The sequence below is a fragment of the Vulpes vulpes genome, chromosome 12 (assembly GCF_048418805.1).
Source record: "Vulpes vulpes isolate BD-2025 chromosome 12, VulVul3, whole genome shotgun sequence".
Taxonomy (NCBI): Eukaryota; Metazoa; Chordata; class Mammalia; order Carnivora; family Canidae; genus Vulpes; species Vulpes vulpes.
The window spans coordinates 38350821-38371643 of record NC_132791.1 but is presented as its reverse complement, the minus strand read 5'-3'; the positions used below and the strand labels follow the sequence as shown (position 1 = coordinate 38371643).

The following is a 20823-nucleotide window of genomic DNA, read 5'->3' as shown; positions in this document are numbered from 1 at the left end:
TGAAACTATATGATGTCTGTGGTCTCTATAATTGTTGGGGGGATAAAATGAGATGAAGATGGAGAAGTGATAGAATATTATTTCCCCCAGGTGCGACTTTGTTGAAAGCTTGGTACTTGTGGAATGAAAAGAATGCTGAAGTCAGAAGGCAGCCTTGAGGGAGTAATAGGAAGAGACTTCCCCTATTATCTTTACAGGAAAATGGGCAAAGGGAGTAACAGCAATATTGCTCTGTCCTTTTACCACTGTAATTTGTGAGGCCAAGTCAGGCCTGTGGGCTAGGAAATCAAGCTTTTTATTGTACCTTAAATTGCATGCTGGGAGTCCTGATTTGACCCTATAGTTGTTTTGTAAAAGCATGTCCTCAATTAGCTGCATTGCAGGATGAAACCAGCAACATTTCTGATCATCTGGCTTCTTTTTTAAGATCTCCAGTGACATGGTATTATGGCTTGAAGTGTGTCCCTCCAAATTCATATGTTGAAGTCTTAACCTGCAGCATCTCACAGTATGACCTTATTTGGAGATAGTCTTTACAGAGATAGATAATCAAATTAAAATGAGGTCATTAGTGTGTGTTTTAATCCAAAATGACTGGCCTGCTTATAAAAAGGCAAAATATAGAGACAGGCACATTTGCATAGGGAGAATTCTATGCAAAGATGAAGGCAGAGATCAGGTTGATGTTTCCATAAGCTAAAGAACATCAAAGATTCCCAGCAACCCAGAAGCTATTTTGTTGTAATAGCCTTAGAAAACCAAAACATATGACATCTCTGTTTATGAAAAAGCTGGCTCTTTGTGTTAACAGCAAAGATTTATACAGTGCTTATGATTTGTCAGGCACAGTGTTAGGTACTTTTCTTATAACTCATATATTCCTTCTAAGAATCCCATGGCATAGGGCTGATAGTACCCCTGTTTTGCAGATGAGGAAACAGGCACAGAGGGTTTCATCAACACGCTCAAGGTTGCAGAGTCAGTATGTGACAGAGTCAGGATATAAACCGAGGCACACTGGCTCCAGGGTCTGTCTTCTTGCCTCTCATGCATGTAATATAGGGTACTTAATGGTGTCCTCTTGTTCTTACACATGACTCAAGTCTGCTGCCTCAGTCTTTGCTCTCTGGATAACACAAATGGACTTTATTTCCAACTCTATAGCATGGTCTCTCTCTTACATTTATGACATGGCTACCTGAGCCTTTACCCTCTCAGGCAGCCTCCTCTGAATATGCTTTACTTTGTCAGCATCACCATTAACTTAACCACAGTTATCCAGAAACCCAGATGTGGTCTGATCCAATTGGAAAATGGTGAAGTTTTCACTTTCTGTGATCTAAATATTATATTGATTTTTAAAGAAGTTACATTACACTAATGATCGCATATTAAACTTGCGGTCGACCGATAGACCCAATCAAAACTCATAGCTGTTAAGCAGGTATCCCTCTGTTGGTGGAGTTGAGTCTTTCAATGGAAATAATGGACTTTGCATTCACCCCTAATCATTTTGTTGTGTTTTCTTCTCCTCAGCATTTTAGACTATCAGGGTTGCTTGAATGCTTGAATCTTGTTCTATAATACATGGCCTTTTATCATTGTATTGTGGATTTCTTCACTGGAGTATGTTGTGGGCAGTAGTCTCCTGGGTTCTATCATTTCTACCTAATTCAAGATGATTTCAGCCCAGCAGTTTGGTCTTAGTGATATGAAAATTTCAGGCAGTAGTGTGTGTGTGTGTGTGTGTGTGTGTGTGTGTGTGTGTGTGTGTTTATGTTGGTGTGTATTATACTCCAGTTTAAAAATTTGGTTTGTCCATAGTTTTCTTTGATTTTTTTTAAGGTCCTTAATTGCTTCCTTTCTCCTTTTCTCTAGCTCCAAAATAGGAATACTGAAGCATGTGCAGGTGAAGAGGCCACGCCATGTTGATCTACCCAAGATCAAGTTTGATCTACCCAAGAGAGGTGCTACTAGGTCTCCTCTTCTATAGCTTGCCTATGGTGGTACAGTGAGTAGGGAAATCTAGTCCACTTACCTTTGGGGATGTTCTTGGAAGATATTCTTTAATAGGAAACATTGTTCTCCACTTGGAAAAGAAAGCAGGGCTCAGCAAGTGTTCTTAGCAGCTATCTTCACATCTTCAGCTAGGAGTTCTATCTAATAGAAATACTGACTTCCAAAGCCACCCCAGTCTCCTTCTTTCCTATGGTGGGGTGACTTTGTCTTCTTGAAAGCATTTGGGCTTTTTGGCTGTTATTTCACTATATTCTTCCTGCAATTTCTTGTTGTTCTGAATGAGTAGCTACTATCTCTGTTTTTGCTGATATGGGGAATGCCTTTGTTTCAACTGATTTTACAGTTCTGATAATGCTCTGATAAAGTTTTATCAGGCTATTTGAACTTATTTGCAGCCCTCTCTCTTAAGGAAGTTAGAATCTGTTTTCCTGGGGCTAGGTAGAAGCATACGCAGTTATAATTAGAAACACCTCTTTCTATTAAAGGTGGACCACCACCCCACATAAATTCGAGACACACCATTAGTGGCAAAATTCTTCATACCACTTTTCCTGGTAAGCCCATTGAGTTCTAAGATGGACATTGTCAGTCATTTTCTAGCATTCATTTTCCCTTTCTTTCTCCTAACAAAATATCCGATTTTCTTCAGATGTTCTATCACCACATATAATGCAGCCCAATAACTCAAGGGAGGTTCATTCAGTCCCTGGTTTCAGGGGATTAAATCCCTGGTTCAGCCGGAGATACCAACCCAATCTCCTTTGCTGGCCATTACTTAGGGAATCAGGGCTTATGACATTTCACACTTGATGGTCTCCTGGCAACTATTGATCCAAGGTTGGCCATGGGACTAACGTGGCCAAATAAGACTTAAGGGAAAAAATTTTATTTCACAATTAGGAGAGAGCTTTTGTCTCTTGCTTGATGAACATGAATAAGGAAGAATACAGCCCTAAATGCTGTTGACAACCAAGTTGCGATCATGAAGGAAACCAGCTTGAAGATAAAGCCAATACATGCAGAAGGGCCAAATGAGAGAATTTCAGAGCAACAGAGGTGTTCCTACTCTTCCTGACTTCTTCATTATTTATACCTCTGAGAGTCAAACATTCTCATTCTAAGTGAGAGTCAAACAGACGTTTAAGAAAATATGAATCTCTATTCTTGCCAGTTATGGTAGAGCTCCTTAGGTGAGCTTGCATGAGAGAAAACCAAAGTTTTAAATGGTTAATTGTCAGCTATGTTTGTATAATGTAAATGAAATATTGGCTTTTTCTTGATCAGCTTTTCTAAATGGAAGACATAGTTGATCACTGAGCCCTCAAATGACTTCTCCACTGATCTACTGTTTTATCCCAATAGTTCCACTTATCATGATAGGATAGTGGTGATCCATGGTGAGCTGATCACATCTTAACAGTGGAACAAAACTATAACAACCTTTAAAAAAAATCCTCAAAAATCTCATGTTGATTTGGAAAACTGCCTAAATTATGTTGGAAAATAGTTCAACGTATAACTTTAAAAAAAGGAAAAAATACATTATGGCCTTTCATTTCTAGATGGCTGCTCATAGAAAAGGTATTTGGTATCTTTCTCACAAAAATGTTATTTTATAATAATAATCATGATAATTATATTGATAATGATATTAATAAAATTTCCAGCATTTCTTATCAGATAGCTATAGCTTATAAGAACATGAATCATATATGGTCCAAACTAGTTTGATGCAAAACAAATTCATGCACATCTTCATGCTTGGTATGATGCATTTACAAGCTTTAGACATTCAGTCTTTTTTCTAATGTGACAGCCTTGCTTTAATGCCAAAGGACTGGTAACCTCTGGTGGCCTGAATCCCAAGTTCTCTTTGGCCAATGTAAACTTTCTTCACTGTTTCTGACCTGGGTGTTGGGTAATTTGGTTTTTTTTGCGGGGGGGGGGGGGGCAAGAAGTATCAATACTTGAAAAGAATAAACTTTCCTAGTTTCGTTTCAAATAACCAATGTATAACTTCTAGTTTTTCTTTTATTTGAACTAATAAGTCTGTGGGGGGTGTATGTGTGTGTCTGTGTGCTTGTGTACACACGTGCATGAGCTTTTTATAAACCAGTAGCAAACAACTTAAGAGATGTGGTCACATAGAATGGACTGAGCATCCTTTTCTTGAGTGAGAGATAATAAATCATTCTTCTCAGGTGGAATCTTTTATTTATGCTCTGGGATTCCATTTTATCGAGAAAGCTTTGGTTTTCCTTTTTGGCTTTGTCTATGCTGTGTTTTAGCAAGTAATTCAAATCAAGCTGACATTTATTAGTGAGGACATGGTCCACTCCAATCTCATACTCACAGACCAGCTGTTGCCATTCCAATTTTGCTATGGGCTTTCCCATTTGTAAGTATGGGTGTGCAATGGCCATGTTGCGTGGTTGCAGATTTACTATTTGTAAATCAGTGGAATAAAATCACTATCCACTCCCACGCCACAAGAATATGTTATCAAGGGTTTTTATTTTGTCATTAAAGTTTGATAACTTAAAATCTGAGCAATTACATAGGGTTACTATAATCAGGAACACAAGATTTTAGTAATGGTTTCTATGCTGAAAATGTTTTATTTAGTTTACTTCTTTTTTAAAAGATTTTATTTATTTATTTATTTATTTATTTATTTATTTATTTATTTATTTGAGAGAGAGAGAAAGAGAATCTCAAGCCAACTCAGCACTGAGCCTGACACAGGCTCGATCTTCTGACCCTGAGATCATGACCTGAGCTGAAATCAAGAGTCAGTCTCTCAACAGACTAAGCCACCCAGGTGTCCCAAAGTATTCCTATTTTCTAAGACATTATTATTATTCTATTCTTACAACAGTCCTAGGGGATGGGAGGGTACATGCCATTATCTGTGTTTTACAGTTGAAGAAAGGCAACTGAAGGGAGCAAAGGGATTTTTCCCAAGTTACAAAGCAAATTACAAGTGGCCAGTTCAAGGGAGCAAACTGAGCTTCCACGTTCTATCTACTCTCTTTTACCACAGGAAGAAACAAAGTTTGAGACAGCACTCTAGGGTAATTCCAAAATACTGTATGTATTGCTCTTGACATTGATGTTTTAATATTTGGTGGAAATATTAAATAACTCTTTGTTAGAAGGAACTGTTTATTGGGGTACTCTGGCTGGCATACTTGTGAAATTGTTTCTATGTTGTTAAATACTTCTTAGGGCAAGGGTGGGAGTGGTTCTAGGACATAGCTTCACTCTCCTTTCTTTCTTAGAGATCCAGAAATTCATATCCTGTAAACAAGAAGCCTCTTTAGCTTCAGGTGTTGGAAAGATCTTTTGGTGTTGTTAGCTTCCCCATGGAAGAAGTAAAAAGTTTCAGTGTTCTTTCTGCATCTAAGAGATTGTTTTGTCCTGAAAACCCTATGTCCTGGAATTCTCTCTGTGATTTTGAGAACTCATTCAGTTAACAGAATTTTGAGTGTCTGTAGTGCTCAGCCCTCTCTCTGGTGATCTTACCATGGTGTGTGTGTGTGTGTGTGTGTGTGTGTGTGTGTGTACATGCGCACATGTGTGCATGTGCAGGGATTGTATTCAGGAGTAAACAGTCGATTTTGCTGAGATTAATGATAGACTAAAGAGACCAAAATGTCCTTTTTCTACTTGACTTACTCTGCTCTTACGAGATATTCCATTGAGTGAGTGTTGGACATGGGTAGTTCCTTTTAACCCTGAATCAATATATTCCAGAAGTTGTGCTATTAATGTTTGAAATCTGAAAAGCAGGATACTTAAAGACTGTTGCTTTAAGTTAGGGAAAGAGTAAATTGTAGTCCTGGGTGCCATTTTTATTTAATCCTGAGGAGCAACAGAGGTGGTCTACCAGCAACCTGGCTTGGACCGGGAATGGCCCCATGGAGCTGGAGGGCAGTGCCAGGCAGGGGGAGGTAGGAGGTAGCTTCCATGCTTCCTCATCCTCTTTATCTACACTTCCTCCCTAACTGATCTCATCCCACTCCTATGCTGCATTTTTCAGAGCTTGGTCAGGGAAATAGAAGCCACTCTAGGTATTATAAGCAGTAATTGTGTTAATTCAGAGAACCAGAAGCTCACAAAACTTTTGAAAGGTAAAGGAAACTGCTGCTGCTGATCTCAGCTCCTTGCAGTATTGGAGTGGGTAATTCTCAAAAGCTTGCCCTGAAGTCACTATTTCAATTCCAGGAATTGCACTGGCCTATAGTTCTGGAGCAGGTGATTCTCCAGAGCTTTCTTGGAAACCTTCGCATCTGCTGACTAACCATGCATCTCCTGGAAGTCTCCAGGGAGAGCTCAGGCTTCCAAACTTTGTGCAAGCACCTCTGAGAGGCAGATCCCAGCATCCGAACATACAGGGGAAGATTTCTGAGAAATGTGTTTCAAGCTTCTCCACTGTGATACAGAGGAGAATGTAGCAGGAAGTGGCATTGATGCCGAGTTATCAGCTGACCACCAAGGATATTGCCTGTATCTACATAAGACATTTTTTTGATTCTCGTTACATGTGACACTCTGTTCAAGAATGCCTGAGACCAAGGCTCCATGATGATCACAAATATGAGTGGGGGAGCTACTTGCCACTTGGTGGTCTTTATCTTCTTTAAAAATTACTCTCTTAGGAAAAAGGAGGGAAATAAGAAATGAAGAAAAAAAGAAGCCAGTGATGGCCTCACTTTAACCTATTTTGTCCCCAAAGCAAAAAACTTCCCTCACTAGTGAAGGTAATTTAAAAAAAATTCATATTCATTATTCCAGTTACTCACTGAGCCTTTACCAAGTCTAAATGAATTTAAGACATCGACTAGGAGTTGTATATCCCAACATAAGAGAGACTCCTAAATCAACAGTTCTCAAAATGTCTGATGCAGCGAAGCACTTCTAGGGCATTAATATGATGAAGAAAGATATCTTTTCTTTTAAAAGTAAGAGAGATGATCAGGAAAATAGAAAAAAACTAATTCTTGTGAGGTGGAGAATTGTCTCCTGGTTCTTCCCTCTGGCTATTACTTTTTTTAATCCCCATTTCATCATTTACTTGCTCTCTAAACTCTCTTTTTTCTCCTCACACTGATAGTGCCATTTGCTCTTCTTTGTTTTTCCAAGGAGATTTGGCCACAGTAAGTGATGGTCATCCCCCAGTCTGGGGAATACTGATCATAATCATATAAATCATCTGTGGTAACATATGACTGGCTGACTGACTGCTCAGGCCACTAGGTCTTGGAATGTGTCCTCCACCCAAAAGCCCTCCTCTCTCCCACATACATCTTTATCACTGGATTTCAAAAACAGATAATACACAGGATGAAGTAAAAGCTTTTTTTTTTTTTTTTTCCAACATCCCCTCCTCCTACCAAAACCCACCATTGTACCCAATGGGAAGAAAAAAAATGAGATAATTAGGATTTTTTTTTTCCTTAGAAAATTTGCAAGACGAAGCCCAAGAGACAGAGCATGCCAGATGTTGTGGAGAGCATGACTGCCCAGTCCCTTCGGCCACACATGCTGAAGTCATGAAGTTGGGAAATCTGACTCAGGAGTCACCATCCAGTGTGGGAGCTGACAAAGCGCCAAATGGTCTGGGACAACTGGTAACCCAGCCAGTCCCTGGAGCACAGGCCTGGTCTGAGGGCTTTCTTGGGCAGGGATCAGTCGGAGAGAGACTGGAGGGCTGGGATTATTATTACTTCTGGGATGTAATGTTCTGGGAAGCCCTGAAAGGTCAGATCAATTCTGGGGTCTGGATCAACTGTGGGCCTGGTAGCCATGTAGTTGCAAGGGAAGCACTTGGAGTGTGCCCTGGGTGAATGGTACAGCACCTTGGATTCATATGCCTAGGACAAATGAGATAGGATATTCAGTAGTTCAGATGTGAGAAAGCCAGAAAGCACATACTTCCATGCTTTCTCTATTATAGCTTTATCTTTATTAAAATTACAATGTAAGTCAGAGATCACTCGGTATAAAAATGAACAAATGCATCAGAGGGAACAAGGCTTTAAATACATTTAGATTCGGGGATCCCTGGGTGGCGCAGCAGTTTAGCGCCTGCCTTTGGCCCAGGGCGCGATCCTGGAGACCTGGGATCGAGTCCCACGTCGGGCTCCCGGTGCATGGAGCCTGTTTCTCCCTCTGCCTGTGTCTCTGCCTCTCTCTCTCTGTGTGACTATCATAAATAAAAAATAAAAAAAAATTAAATACATTTAGATTCAACTTGTTGGTCACTCAGCCCAATTACAGTTAGTTTCCCTTTTGTCTTATGCTGTTTCTCCAGGTCGACATGGGATGTTTGCACCAGTCTTTTATGGATTCAGGAGGCTTGAGCTCTATGCTCAGTCTTGATACAACTTGGCAAAGCCAACGGGCTCCTCCTCTGTGGCCCTGCTGTCAGCTCTGGAGGCAGCCAGGGCTGCTTCCCTGGAGACAAGAGCACCTTGCTGGGCTCCCATGGAAGACATTCCCCAGACATGGAGTCCTGTCATCAGCATTGCCTCCGTACCCTGGTTCTCAAAGGAGTTTGCATTATCATCACCTGTGAAACTTGTGATGAGCACAGATTGCAAGCTGCCAGCCCCAGAGGTCTGGGGGGCCACCGCAGACCACTGAATCTTCAGTCAGTTGCCAGGTGAGTCTGGCAGAGTTGCTGAGAAGTGCTGGCATGCCCGGGACAGCTGCCTCAAGAACTCCTCTTTCCAAGGATGCCTCCACATGTCTCCTTCGATCCCCCCGCCCAGCAGGTGCAGACATTTGCTAACAGAAGTTCTTTGCTGTATTGCTGTATGTCAGAGCATTTTACAACTAGCTTTCTGCAGAACAGTAAAAAACAAAAGAGTTCAGCTTAAACATAGCCAAACAACTTTTAACAGAGCAGTAAAGTGATTTCCTCACTGGGCTCTGCTCTGAGGCAGATCTGAGAAGTTTTTGTCATGCTGGACCTTTTTTCAAGTTTACCCTGGGCCCATCTCAGATTCACCCTACAAGAGACCTGGACTGCCAGGTGGAATGTGGTCTCCAAGCACCATTACACTGGCTGATTTCAGACCTGTGTCCCAGGGGGCAGCTGGGAGCTGGCTGAGGCCAGCTGGGTAGCAAAGCCCCATGCCCAGCGCTGCCTGGTGGCCTTCCCAGCTCCACCACATGGGTGGTCTGCGTGCTGGCAGAGCACAAGGCTGCAGGAGTTCACAGCCCCCTCTGGGGGACATGACGAATGGCCTTGCTGACAAACCGTGGTCTGCTTTCCATCTCTGAGCCATGAACGGTTTCGTTTTCAAAGCCAGAAAACAAACCACGGGAACCAGACACAACACACGCAGGCCACAAATGATGCAGCCATAGTCTCGTCTCAAGGAAGGGACCTGCAAAGGTAAAAGAAACACAGCTCTGTTAGAACTCTTCGATGAAAAGTTAATACAGAAAACTCAACCAGAGCTTGTAATGGGACCTCCTGCGCCCTCCCCACTGGGCCTTCTGGCCTGGAGGGAGAGTCAGTCCTCTCTCATGGCCAGACCCATCTGATACTGGTCTTCTCCAGGGGCTTTCCAACTGGGCTCCAACCCTGGGGGCTTCCCAGGCCACCGTGGAGAGGGATTTGGGCAGGCCAGAAAGTACTCTCGCTCCCCTGCACTGACCAGCTGCATTTCTATCTGACTTATTCTTATAGTGCTCCCAAGATCTCTTTTGAAGGAAATGTTCTGCAGGTAAACAACATTTGAACTAGTCTGCGCTGATCCCACGTACATTCCAATGGATGCTTCCAGTAAAGAATGGAGGTCAGGATAGCAATTTTACAAGAAGTGCATCAATTTCTGTGTCCCTCTGTCTGATGTTGCCCACCAGTTCCCTTTATCACCCTCTGCCCCTTCCTTTGGGCACTGGCATGATAATTTAGGGTTGTGTTATCAAAAGCCAGAAAGAACTAGCAAAGAATTAGGTCACTGTAGGAGCTCATGGACATAGGCCTGTCCTCTCCATGTTCCTACAGCAACATAGGAAATATCACAGATAACTTGAGCCTGGAGAAGGATGGGTCACCTTTTTAGGTCCACCTCCCATACATGAGTGCTCCCTACTGGCCACATGTATAATAAGTGATATTGTTCCCCTAGCTATAGCTGAATCAGTCTTCCTAGCGTAGTGGTGATCTTCACTACGTATTCACGCCAATGCAGGAGGTGGGATGAGAAGTAGGATGATAAGCATTGTGGGAGAAAGCACATTGTGGGCAAAGGCAGGGAGGCATAAGTGAATAAGGAATGTGGTAGGCTGCGGGGAGCACCTGACAAGGAGGGTGGGGCCCTTGTCATGTTGGGTTAGAGTATTTGGAATATTCTTTTAGACAATTGGGAGACTTTTGGAAGTAGTTTAAGCATTTGTAATGATCAAATGTAAATATTTCAAAGTTAATGCTAGTGACTCAGTGGAACATGGATAGGGAGTGGAGAGGTGGTTAAGAGATGCTTTCTCAAAATGGTTCAGTCATTCAAAAAACATCATGGAGTGTGTGTCAAAGGGGAGAGGATGAGGGCTTAAACTATGGTGGTCACTGGAGAAAGGAGGAAGACATTCACAACATATGTCCAACAAGACCTGACGACTGATTGGCTGTGGGTCTGAGGGAGGGGCAGGGGTCAGGGGTTACTGAGACCACAGAGGGACCGATAGGACCATTACTCCACAGAGAAGTTCTCTAGGGTGTGGGCTGGGGAGCAGTGGGGATGTGTACAGAAATGAGCACATTTCTCTCTAAGCAAAGAGACTATCCTAGCATTTGGAGGACCTTCAGGAGATTTAGCATCAATCCACACCTTTTAAAAAATTAATGTGAAAGCAAAGAAGTATATTACAGGATGATGTGAAACAATCAGAAACGTGCTAACAGGGAGGTAGGTCATCAGAAGAACAATTTATTGTAAAGGAATGTGATCCCAGTACTAGTGTGAAAGCCCTTTCAGGAGCATTTGTGCCTCCTAATGATTCATAGCAAGGCCAGGACACCGTCACCTTCAGTGAGGGTGGGCTTCTTTGGAGAGTTTAGATAAACATTTGGGCTGGTGGAAAAATGCTGGCTGAACTTCTTTTGAGGAAGTGTGCTCAAGGGAATGAGGTGAGAGCAGAAGATCCTATTTTCTGCCAGCTTTCTCCCCTTCCTCATTCTCATCCATTCGGAACATTCCTTGGAGGTGGTTTCTCAAGCTTCTGAAATCCACACTTGGTTCTCTCTCTCTTTCTTGCATGTGCACCCACATACACTCGCACATATCCACTCACACAGTTAAATACGGACAACTCTGGATATTTTTTCCATATCAACTACTTCCCCATAGAAGCATGAGAAAGATGAAATGGCCAGAGAATAACAGAAAGAGCAAGGCTTTGGTGCCAGACAAACCCAGAGTCTCATTCTGCCTGATGTGATCCAGTGTGAGACACTGAGCTTCCCTGAACCTTGATTCCTTTAAAACTTCTTAGAGCCATCTCAATATTGGATGCGACAGCCATAAAATATCTCAGAAGGCATTTGATAACTGTTAGGATGAAATTAGGACTTTGTGACTGTATGCTGTAAAGGCTTCCTTGTTTCATTGTTCATAATAGTGAAGCATGGTCCCAGCATATCCTCCAACAGGTAAAATTCTCTAGAAACAAAACTTTAGCAAATATCAGTGTGGAATTTATTAATGTTTTATTTAATTACTTGGGGGCATTTAATGAAAGAATGAATTATTAAGTGAGAACATTGATTGTTCCCTGTGTATGGCAAGAAGATCTCCTGTGTATGCTTAAAATAGCTCCATAAAATGTAGAGCAGACCACAGTAAATTAAAGAAAGGAAGGAAAATGGAATGAGGATTGAAAACACGATTTAGCCTGGAAGTCTGCATAAAATGACAGCCACACCCCAATTATCCTACAACCCCCATACCTGGGACTTGCAGCTATTCTAGAATGGGTGGTAACTCCAGACCCAAAAGAGAATAAAATGCTGCTGCAGGAAGTTGAAGATGCATGACCATTGGGCTCATGGGCTAGGCAAGGTGAGCTCCCTGGTTTCCCTACCCCTCTGGACTGCTCACCCCTCTTCACCCTACTGTGCTCCCTGGAAGTCTTGCTTTTGGGCTTCTTGTTAAGTTCATCCAATGGAAGACCCTTGCAGGATATGGAAGGGAGGGAAGAGAGAAAGTTCGGGATATTTGTTCCCCTGGTTCTTTCACCTAAGGTTACTGCCCCTTTCCAACATGGTCTCTCTCTGTGACACTCTTCCAGACCTTAGAATTTAAATTTGAGATTCCTTCTCCTCACCACTTTTGGGCCTAGAGGTGGTAAAGCACCCAGGCTGGTCCTCACAGCTGGGCTGCTGTGGTTAGGGAAAGGGTAAACTGAATCCCCCGTAACCAATAAGTTCTGAATGCTTCCCTGTGTTAAGACACAAGTCTAAGAGTTAATGGTCACAGTTTTTATAACCTATCATTTTGGAGATAAAGCCAAATTATATTCCACATATTCCCCAAGGAAAGCAATATTCGTTGAGGACCTTCTACTTGCCAGAATAGTATATTTTAATCCTTCTAGGAGCAGAAAGTAGAATAGCATTATCTCCATCTTATAGATGAGGAAATATGTTCAGTAAAATTACATAGCCTGGAGCTACACAGCTAGTGTGTTTCCGATGTGAGAGCTAAACACAACTTTCCTGATTTTCCTGAGCAACCCCGCAATTTCAAAAAAAGAATGAATCCTTATCTGGAATGATCCACGAACAATTGCAGCGGTTGAGGCATGACTCTACATTTCTTTGTTCTGCTGATTTTTTCACAGCCAACTTTGCTAAGGCTGCATCGTATAAAAGGTGCATCATTTACAAGGAGGCTTACTGAAGTAAATAGGTGCGTCTCTCTTAGTGGCCTTGATCTATGCTATCATTGAGAAGCCAAAGGTAGGACAGTACTAAGCCTCAAATGGAGCTATTAAGAGAGAAAGGGAGAGACAGAGACAGAAAGGGAGGAAGAGAGAGAGAAGCTTACATTTTGCCCTCCTTTGCAGCTCGTGCCTTATGTTCCAGATGGTCAACTCTGTGTTGGAACTAGTTAATTTCACATTGCAAAATATTATATGGGGTAGCAGGTGGAAATGCCCACTGTGAGAAATGAAGAGAAAGAAAATCTGAGCTATAGAGGGGAAAAAGACATGAAAACAGTTAGCCTAAGCCTTGGAACCAAATATTTTGTTCAGCGAAATCTAATAGTTACTGAGGATACACACAGCACCGTCCAAATCAGAAATTGGCTGTTTTTCAGCTGTGTGACTTTTGACTAGTTAATCAACATCTCTGAGTCCTTCTTTTCCTAATTAATAAAATGGAGTTAATCTTATTACCCTAACTTAAAGGGTCATTTTGGAGACTACATTACATTCAGACATAGTGCATATTTGAAATGTAGTGGATCAAAATAAATGGATTCCATTGTCGTCATCATCATCATCATCAGTGTCATCATCATCATCTCCACCAAGGACTTCAAAGCCTGGTTGGAAGAATATTCAAATAAGTGCTGCTATTTAAACATAAAAATATGTTCATGCTGAACAGCGTTTCTCAAAGGAAAATGAGAACGCTGGCTTTGGTCCATACCTTTGAGTGTTGGGGCAAGCCACTTAATTTCCCTGAGCCTCAATTTTGGCATAAGTAAAATGGGGCTAATAATGTGTCAGCTTCCCAGAATACTGTGTTAATGACATAGATGAAATGAAACCTGTTACCTTAGAATATGGAATTACATGGTAGTAAGAGTAGCCCTGACTTGTAACACCACTAGTCAAGCTTTTGCCACCTTTGATTGCTGTCTCAATGGTGTGCAGTCCAGAACCAACATTTTAAAGATCTCTTTCCATTTCCAAAAGCAATTTCTTGATTCATTTTCCTTTGTAATGTCCCCCCTTGGAAGAAATAGACTTGCACGTGTTAGCCAGAGAAATTGTGTGAATTGGGATTGGGGGAGCAATCATGGTACAATATGCTGTGCTCACATGTAGGCATGTTATGTTTCTAGTCAAATTAAGGCTACTCTGAGAATTCCCAGCTCCAAACCTTGCCTGGTGAAGTGAGGGCCCATTCTGTAGCTCTGACATGAGATTGTCACCAATGAGACAGCGATAAGCCCTTACTTGTGAAAGTTTTCTTCGGTGTGAGTCGGGTGGGGAGAGAGGGAGTTTTAAATTTTATTTTAATAATTTCTCTTAAAACAGAAAACAGGGGTGCCTGGGTGGCTCAGTCGGTAGTCAGTGATCTCCGGGTCCTGGGATCGAGACCTGCATTGGGCTTCATGCTCAGCAGGGAGTCTGCCCCCCCTTTCAAATAAATAATAAAATAAAATCTTTTTTAAAAACCCACAAAAAACAAATTGGTTGATTCAACAACTATTTAGGGGGTGACTGTTACATATACGACCCTGGCTTTGAAAACCCCATGTCTTTGAGACTTACTCTAACATAAATTTCTGCTAGATTTAATAAAGCAAAGCCCCACCAGCCTTGAGGCCACCCTCAAAAGGGTTAACATCCAAATTCTTGGTAGGAGCATTGGTGTGTGCTGGCAGGAATGCACCCTATTCTCCTGAGTTCATTCTCCTAAGCATCATGTCCAGCACCAAGAAGAAAAGGGGCCAGAGGAGCCCCCAGGCAAGGAGTCCTGGCACCAAAAGCTATTGCATTGAACTTTGGGAAGGTGGGTTAAGCAGGTGGGTGGCAGATGCCAGGGTAAAGATTGGAGTAGGCGAAAGAGGTAAAGTGAGCCTGATTGGACTGGGAGAGAAATCAGGTATTTCTGAATTCCTCTCGAAGGCTTATAGCTAAGCCTTTCTGATGTTGTCCCTTTTGTAAGAAAAATACCTTAGTCTTCCCTGGTGACTTCTGCAACAAGTTTCTGAGAAGCAGGCAGTAAACATTAGCACGAGGCACATGAAGCCAATTGAAAAGGAATCTGAGCCCCCAAGCATATGCCCCCAAATGCCCATGCTGGTTTGGCAACAGGGTAGCATCGACCAGACAGATCGCACCACCAGGATGTGTAATCAGTATGATGATAAAGGAAAAGACAGAAATAGATCCTCTTCTGCAGGCAGTTAGGAACCTCAGAACAGACATGGGACAAGTTAGTGTGTGTGTTGGCCAAACATGAAGATGGAAAGAAAGAATGATTAGAAAAACACCCACCCACCCTTCTGGTGGCCGTTACTTGGCTGTGGAAAAGGCAGCTTATGACAAACTCAGGACTCTGAGAAACCAGCGCTCTATGGAGATGGCTTTCAGGTCAAAAAAAAAAAATCTTACTAATCCCTGCTTTGCAAAACATCAACGAGTGCATGTAATACTAGCAAGACCTGAGCTTTCAATAAATCAGAAAACAATGGAGGCATTGTCTGACCTCACCAAACGGTCCTTGCTCCACCACGCAGAACACTCTTGTCTGTATGCAGCCAAAACTCAGCCCAATCTTATCGAACTAAATTGATTTATGAGAGAAAAACCTAAAAAAGGAAGCAGCAAAATAATGATATTAATTCTAATAATGCATTGACTAGTGCTCATATAAATCACTCTCCCCACTCAGATTGATTTCAGGAGGCTAAGAACTCCAGGCAAAGCCCATCTCTAGCCGCCCAGGGCCTCCTCCTGCAGATAGAACTCAGGAGAAAGGGTGGGGGGTCTGCTGGAAGTTCACAGGAATTTTGCCTGAGAAAGGCCTGTGGGATCAACCCCAGAGGTGCCGATGTAATTGGCCACACACACAAATGCTGCCGCATCCGAACATTTTTGGCAACACATGAAAGCCTCGTTCCTAGAGGCCACTTGAGTGTCCAAATAAAAGGGGATTTTTGTTAGTGAAAACTGGAAAGAATAACCCATCCTAGGATCAGGCTAATAGGGCCTGGCCTGTTAAAATGTAACACTGGGCTGGCCAGAGTTTGAAGTGTTGCTGGCAAGGGTTTGGAGCAGCCTCAAGGAGAGCCAAGCATGGCTCACAAGGAAAACTCCTTTGCTGGTGAGGGAAGCTTTCCCTGGCCCCAGGAGCCTGTAGGGCTCACTTTGAGGGCAAGAGCTTTTTGAGGGGCAGGAATCTTCTAAGCAGGGCAGAGGGCTGAGAGCCTGTGATGGGTTTTGCCTGCCCTGGTGCCCCCAGCTCCCTTCCTGACCCCTCACCCCGCCCACTAGCAGGCTGTGATTCTGGGCGAGTGAGCCTCTGTGGTGACCTTGAGGTCCCACTCGTGCACATGGCCTGGGAACAGCTCTCTGCAGGGTGTGTGTGTCTGCAGGGTGTTGACAGCTGTGGGCTGAGGGAGCTGGGGGAGGAAGCAGAGAGAGTGGTGTTGCAGAAACGAGGCCATGGAGGCCCACTCTTATCACCACAGGCCTCCCAGCTGAAGAAAGTTCTATGGCGGCTTGCTTCACAAAGGAAGTGCCTTCTTTTACTGAGAGCCAATCTCGGCCTTTACGTGGCACAGAGGCCCCTTAGCTCTGCATCTAGGATTGCCAGAAAAAATAGAGGATGCCTAATTAAGTTTGAATTTTTGATAAACAACCAGTGCCACTTAAGTATGTATGTCCCAAATATTGTTTGGTACATAACTATACTAAAACAATGTGTGGTTCATGTGAAATTCGAATTTAACTGGGCATCCTGAGTTTTATATGTTGTATTAGGCAAAATTCTTAAAGGTGCTCTAATGACCCCTATTTTTGTATCACCTCCTCCCCTAGAGTGTGGTGAAAACCAGGGGCCATATGGGACATTGCTCCTGGGATTAAGTTTCATGACATGGCAAATGTAATTAAGGTTGCTAATCAATTGACTTTTGAGTTCATCAAAAGGAAGGATATCTGGATGGGCTGGGCCTAACCACATGAGCTCTTCAAATTGTGATCTAGAGGCCAGAGATGTAAGAAGTTCAAGATTCATGGGGTGCCTGGGTGGCTCAGTTGGTTGAGTGTCCGACTCCTGACCTCAGTTCAGGTCTTGATCTCAGGGTCACAAGTTCAAGCCCTGCATTGGGCTCCACACCCAGTGGAGAAAAAGAAAAGAAGAATTAAAAGAAAAAGAAGCCCAAGATCCAAAGAAGTCAAGAATTCTTCTGTTGGCTTTGAAAGAGTAAACTGGTGTATTCAGAGAAGGCCACATGGCAGGGATCAGGGTTGGCCTCCAGGAGCCCAGAACTCCCCCAAGTTAATGGCCAGAAAGAAAACAGGGACCTTGGTCCTTTGCCACAATGAACTGACTTTTGCAGTACTCTGGAAGAACTGGGAGGAGCCCCCCAAGCTTCAGGAGAGGTGGCAGCCTGGCTGTCCCGATTGAGACTGTGTGAGGCCCTGAGCAGAGAGCCCGTCCATACGGTGCCATGCGCTCCACTCTAGAAACTGAGAGAGAAATCTGTGTTGTTTTCAGCTGCCAAGTTTGTAGTAATGTGTTAGGTAGCAATAGTAAACAAATATGTTAGCTAATCTGGCAGCTCTATCTGTATCCTGTGGCGTCCAAAACATCCTTGAACGGGCTCCTGGTGCAGGCAGTGAAGATAGAAGATGAAGGGACAAGAGAGACCAGCATACACTGGACGTCACATTGGCAAACACGACAGAAAAAGAGCAAGAGCAGGAAGGCAGACCGTAGTATTGTCTGCTCTGGTGCCTGTGTCCTGGAAGGGCGGCATGACCTGGCCTTCCGGACCCCAAGGCACAAAAATCTGTTTGGAACTCTAGACACACACACACACACACACACACACACACACACACACACACACACTCTCCTATGTATCTTCCTTTCCAGGGAGGAGTTCAGGGAACAAGCTTGTTGCTTGTCTCAGAGACAGATGTAGTTGGTCATTCTGCAGGTAAACATGCTGTGACAGCCGGGGCTCATTACTGACCCAAAGTTACAGAAAACACATGCATTCCATGTAAGGATAAATGTGGGCATGTGAGTGTGTGTGTGAGGGTGGGTGTGAATAAAAACAGAGAAGGTAAGCTTGTACCAGTCTAGAACATCCCTGGGCAGTTCTAGATTCAGCTCTCGTTTGGATCATGTAAATAAGCCCTAATGGTCTAAAAGAAACTTGGATATGGTTTTAAAAGGGTCAGAAGACCTGGCTTTGTGTTTCAGTTCTCCAAATGTTCTTTTGCTTATGGATTCCCCTAAATTCTCTTTCCAACAGTTTCTTCTGTCCCTCTGGCCTCATGCTGCCCTTGAAAGTGGCCAGAGGAAACTCTTAGGTGTCAGCCAGTCAGCATGGAGAGATTCTCTTTCATCCCCTGAGTGTCTGGAGATGTGAGTTTAATGAGAGGCATCGACCTTTGAATTATACAAATGGATCTCTTTAGCAATCACTTCCCTCCCCAGTCCATACCTACCCTCAGCTTTTAATCTTCTCAATTATATTTCCTTTTCATTGATTACTACTTTGCTAACTTTTAGATTGAGCGGGCAGTAAAATCTCAGCCACACACAGGTAATGCAATTGCTTTTCGAGCCTGACGCCTGCATCTCACCTCCTGAGGGGGTCTCAGGCCTCCCTCCCACCCTGCTGGCTCTTGGCAAGTCTGCTGGTGTTCAGTCAACTTTGCAACATGGCCCCCTCCACCCGAAGGTCTGTGCGGTCCTGGTTATGAAGACGGGGGTTTAGTTCTGAGCTTTAAATAGCAGAGATGAGGGGGCGGTGCATGCTGCCAGGGTGTGGGAAGGGTGCTCACAGATGCTGGCTGTCTCCCACTGGGCCTGGGAGCGGGCAGGTGATGGGCCTGGGAGCAGGGAGCTCGGGGCCGTTCCCACCTCTGCTCTGACTTTTTGAACGACCTTTGTTGAACCGCTTAACTTCCCGCACTTTCCTTTCGGTGCCATCTGTAAGGGGGAGACAATGACACTTGTCTGTGAAAGCGCTTTGAGGGATGTTGGCATAAAAGATGCAGGGCAAAAGCAAGTGACGGACAATGCTTCCCATAAAGAGCCCCTTGTTTGCATCTGCAAGAGGCCCCGTTTGAGGGCTAGGAAGAAAAATTGAGAAATTTCCTTGATACCGAGGCCAGGCAGAGGACATGGCTCCAGCCCAGTCGGCAAGGCCCTCTGTGGCTGGGGGCTCCTGAGCAGCTGCCGGATGGGAGCTCGGCGAGGTGCACGCCGGGAACTGGCCGCAGAACAAACAGATCTGAGGTCTCGGCACCAGGAGGACCCGGTGCCATATCAGGATTAGCCAAGGGACCCGGTGAGCAGTGAGGGGGGCTGCCTCCCCTCCCCGTGATTTACGGGCATTGACGCAGGGACCTGGCGGGGGGAGGGGGGAGTCAGAGAACTTTGGGGACATTTTCAAAACTGGAGGTCGTTCAGAGGAAATTACTCAATAAAAACCAGGTTTCTCTAACTGAATAGATCAATTTACAGCTCATAAGGTGGAAAAAGTCTGAGACTTCAAGATTCTGGCTGGGCGGGTCTCCTAAGGTTTCCTCCCTTGGCAGAGCAGCTGTGGCTTTGGCTTTCTCACACCGGGCACCCCTTCTGTACCTTGAAAGGCCAGCATTTGTCTCTCTTTTCTCTGCTCCTTACATTTTTCTGGTTGAGATTCTCCTCCTCTGAAAGGCCTCCTGCTTTCAACCTTCGCCTCCCTACAGTCTTATTAGAGAAGTCCCTACTTTTGGTTTTTCGGATAATGTAAATTCTTTTTCCACTATTACCCCTCGCAGTGGCCTACCCCCTCCCCACTGCTGGTGTCCATGTCCCGCTTCCCTCTGGCTTTCCTTGGGGTCCCCAAAGCTGTTGCCTTTCTCTTCCAGCTGCCCGTGGTCTGTTTGGCAGCACGCCTCTCGACCTATTTCACCCTCTCTGCCTTTTATCATCCCAGCCCTTCTCTTTGGTTGCTCTCTTGGCTTTTCTCAGGTCCAACGCAGTCATTCATCACAAACATCTAGTAGCACCGTCACGTATTGATTGGGCTTCTGTAACCTTCATGGAAGCAACACAGGCCTCGGAGAGGCAGATCCTGGGGACATGGGCAGGGTGCAGATGGAGTTGTACTGGAGTTCCATCCTCCACCCATCATCATTCATCTATGCACTCATCATCCATCCATCAACCATCTATCCACCCATCCACTTGTGCATTCATCCAAGCCCTCATCTAACCATTCATTGATTTATTTATTCAGCAAACTGCTTGGAACCTTCCCAACTCATGGCACGGACCGTATGCCAGGCAAAGGGCTCGGCACTTGATAGAGAATGGTGATCAAATCCAGAAATGGGCCTTGACTTCAGTGTGGGCTAAGGAGTTGGGAACAAGATGCTATCTCATCAGAACGTGACTTAATTAGGAATGGAGAATCCAGCTGACATCTGGAGGCTGAGAGGGAAGAATGGGCAGGTGGTAGGGGGAACTTTGAGAAATTCTGCCCAGGGTGCCTGTGGCTCAAGTCAGTTAACCGTCTGCCTTAGGCTCAGGTCATGATCTCAGGGTCTAGGGATCAAGCCCCACCTCAGACTCCCTGCTCAGCGGGGAGCGTGCTTCTCCTTCTGCCCTTTCCCTTGCTCATGTGCATGCTCATTCTCTCTCTCTCTTGCTCTCAAATAAATAAATAGAATCTTTAAAAAAAAGAGAGAGAGAGAAATCCTGCCCTTCCTCAGCCCTACCAAATCCCCTCCTATTGTCTGGCCAAGGACATAGTTCTTCTAGCAGAAGTCAAGGCTTTTAGGCCACAGAACTTAAGTGCAATACATCAAATGGCCTGG

The 20823-nt window shown here is 44.0% G+C and overlaps 1 protein-coding gene across 4 annotated transcripts in view; it reads left to right on the top strand.

Annotated features, from left to right (window-relative positions):
- The window catches only part of CCDC171 (coiled-coil domain containing 171), a 397884-nt gene extending 384445 nt beyond the window's left edge, over positions 1-13439 (top strand). For 2 of the 4 annotated variants that reach the window (XR_011995544.1, XR_011995546.1), the window contains 2 exons: positions 7483-7652; positions 8336-13439. Coding sequence is in view for 1 of the 4 variants with exons in the window: in XM_072728228.1 (XP_072584329.1) it covers positions 7483-7578 (96 nt within the window). In the remaining 3 variants the exon portion in view is untranslated. Of the gene's footprint in view, positions 1-7482; positions 8255-8335 lie in introns of those variants that run through there. The other 2 variants (XR_011995545.1, XM_072728228.1) reach the window with 2 other exon arrangements.
- The last annotated feature ends 7384 nt before the right edge of the window (positions 13440-20823 follow it).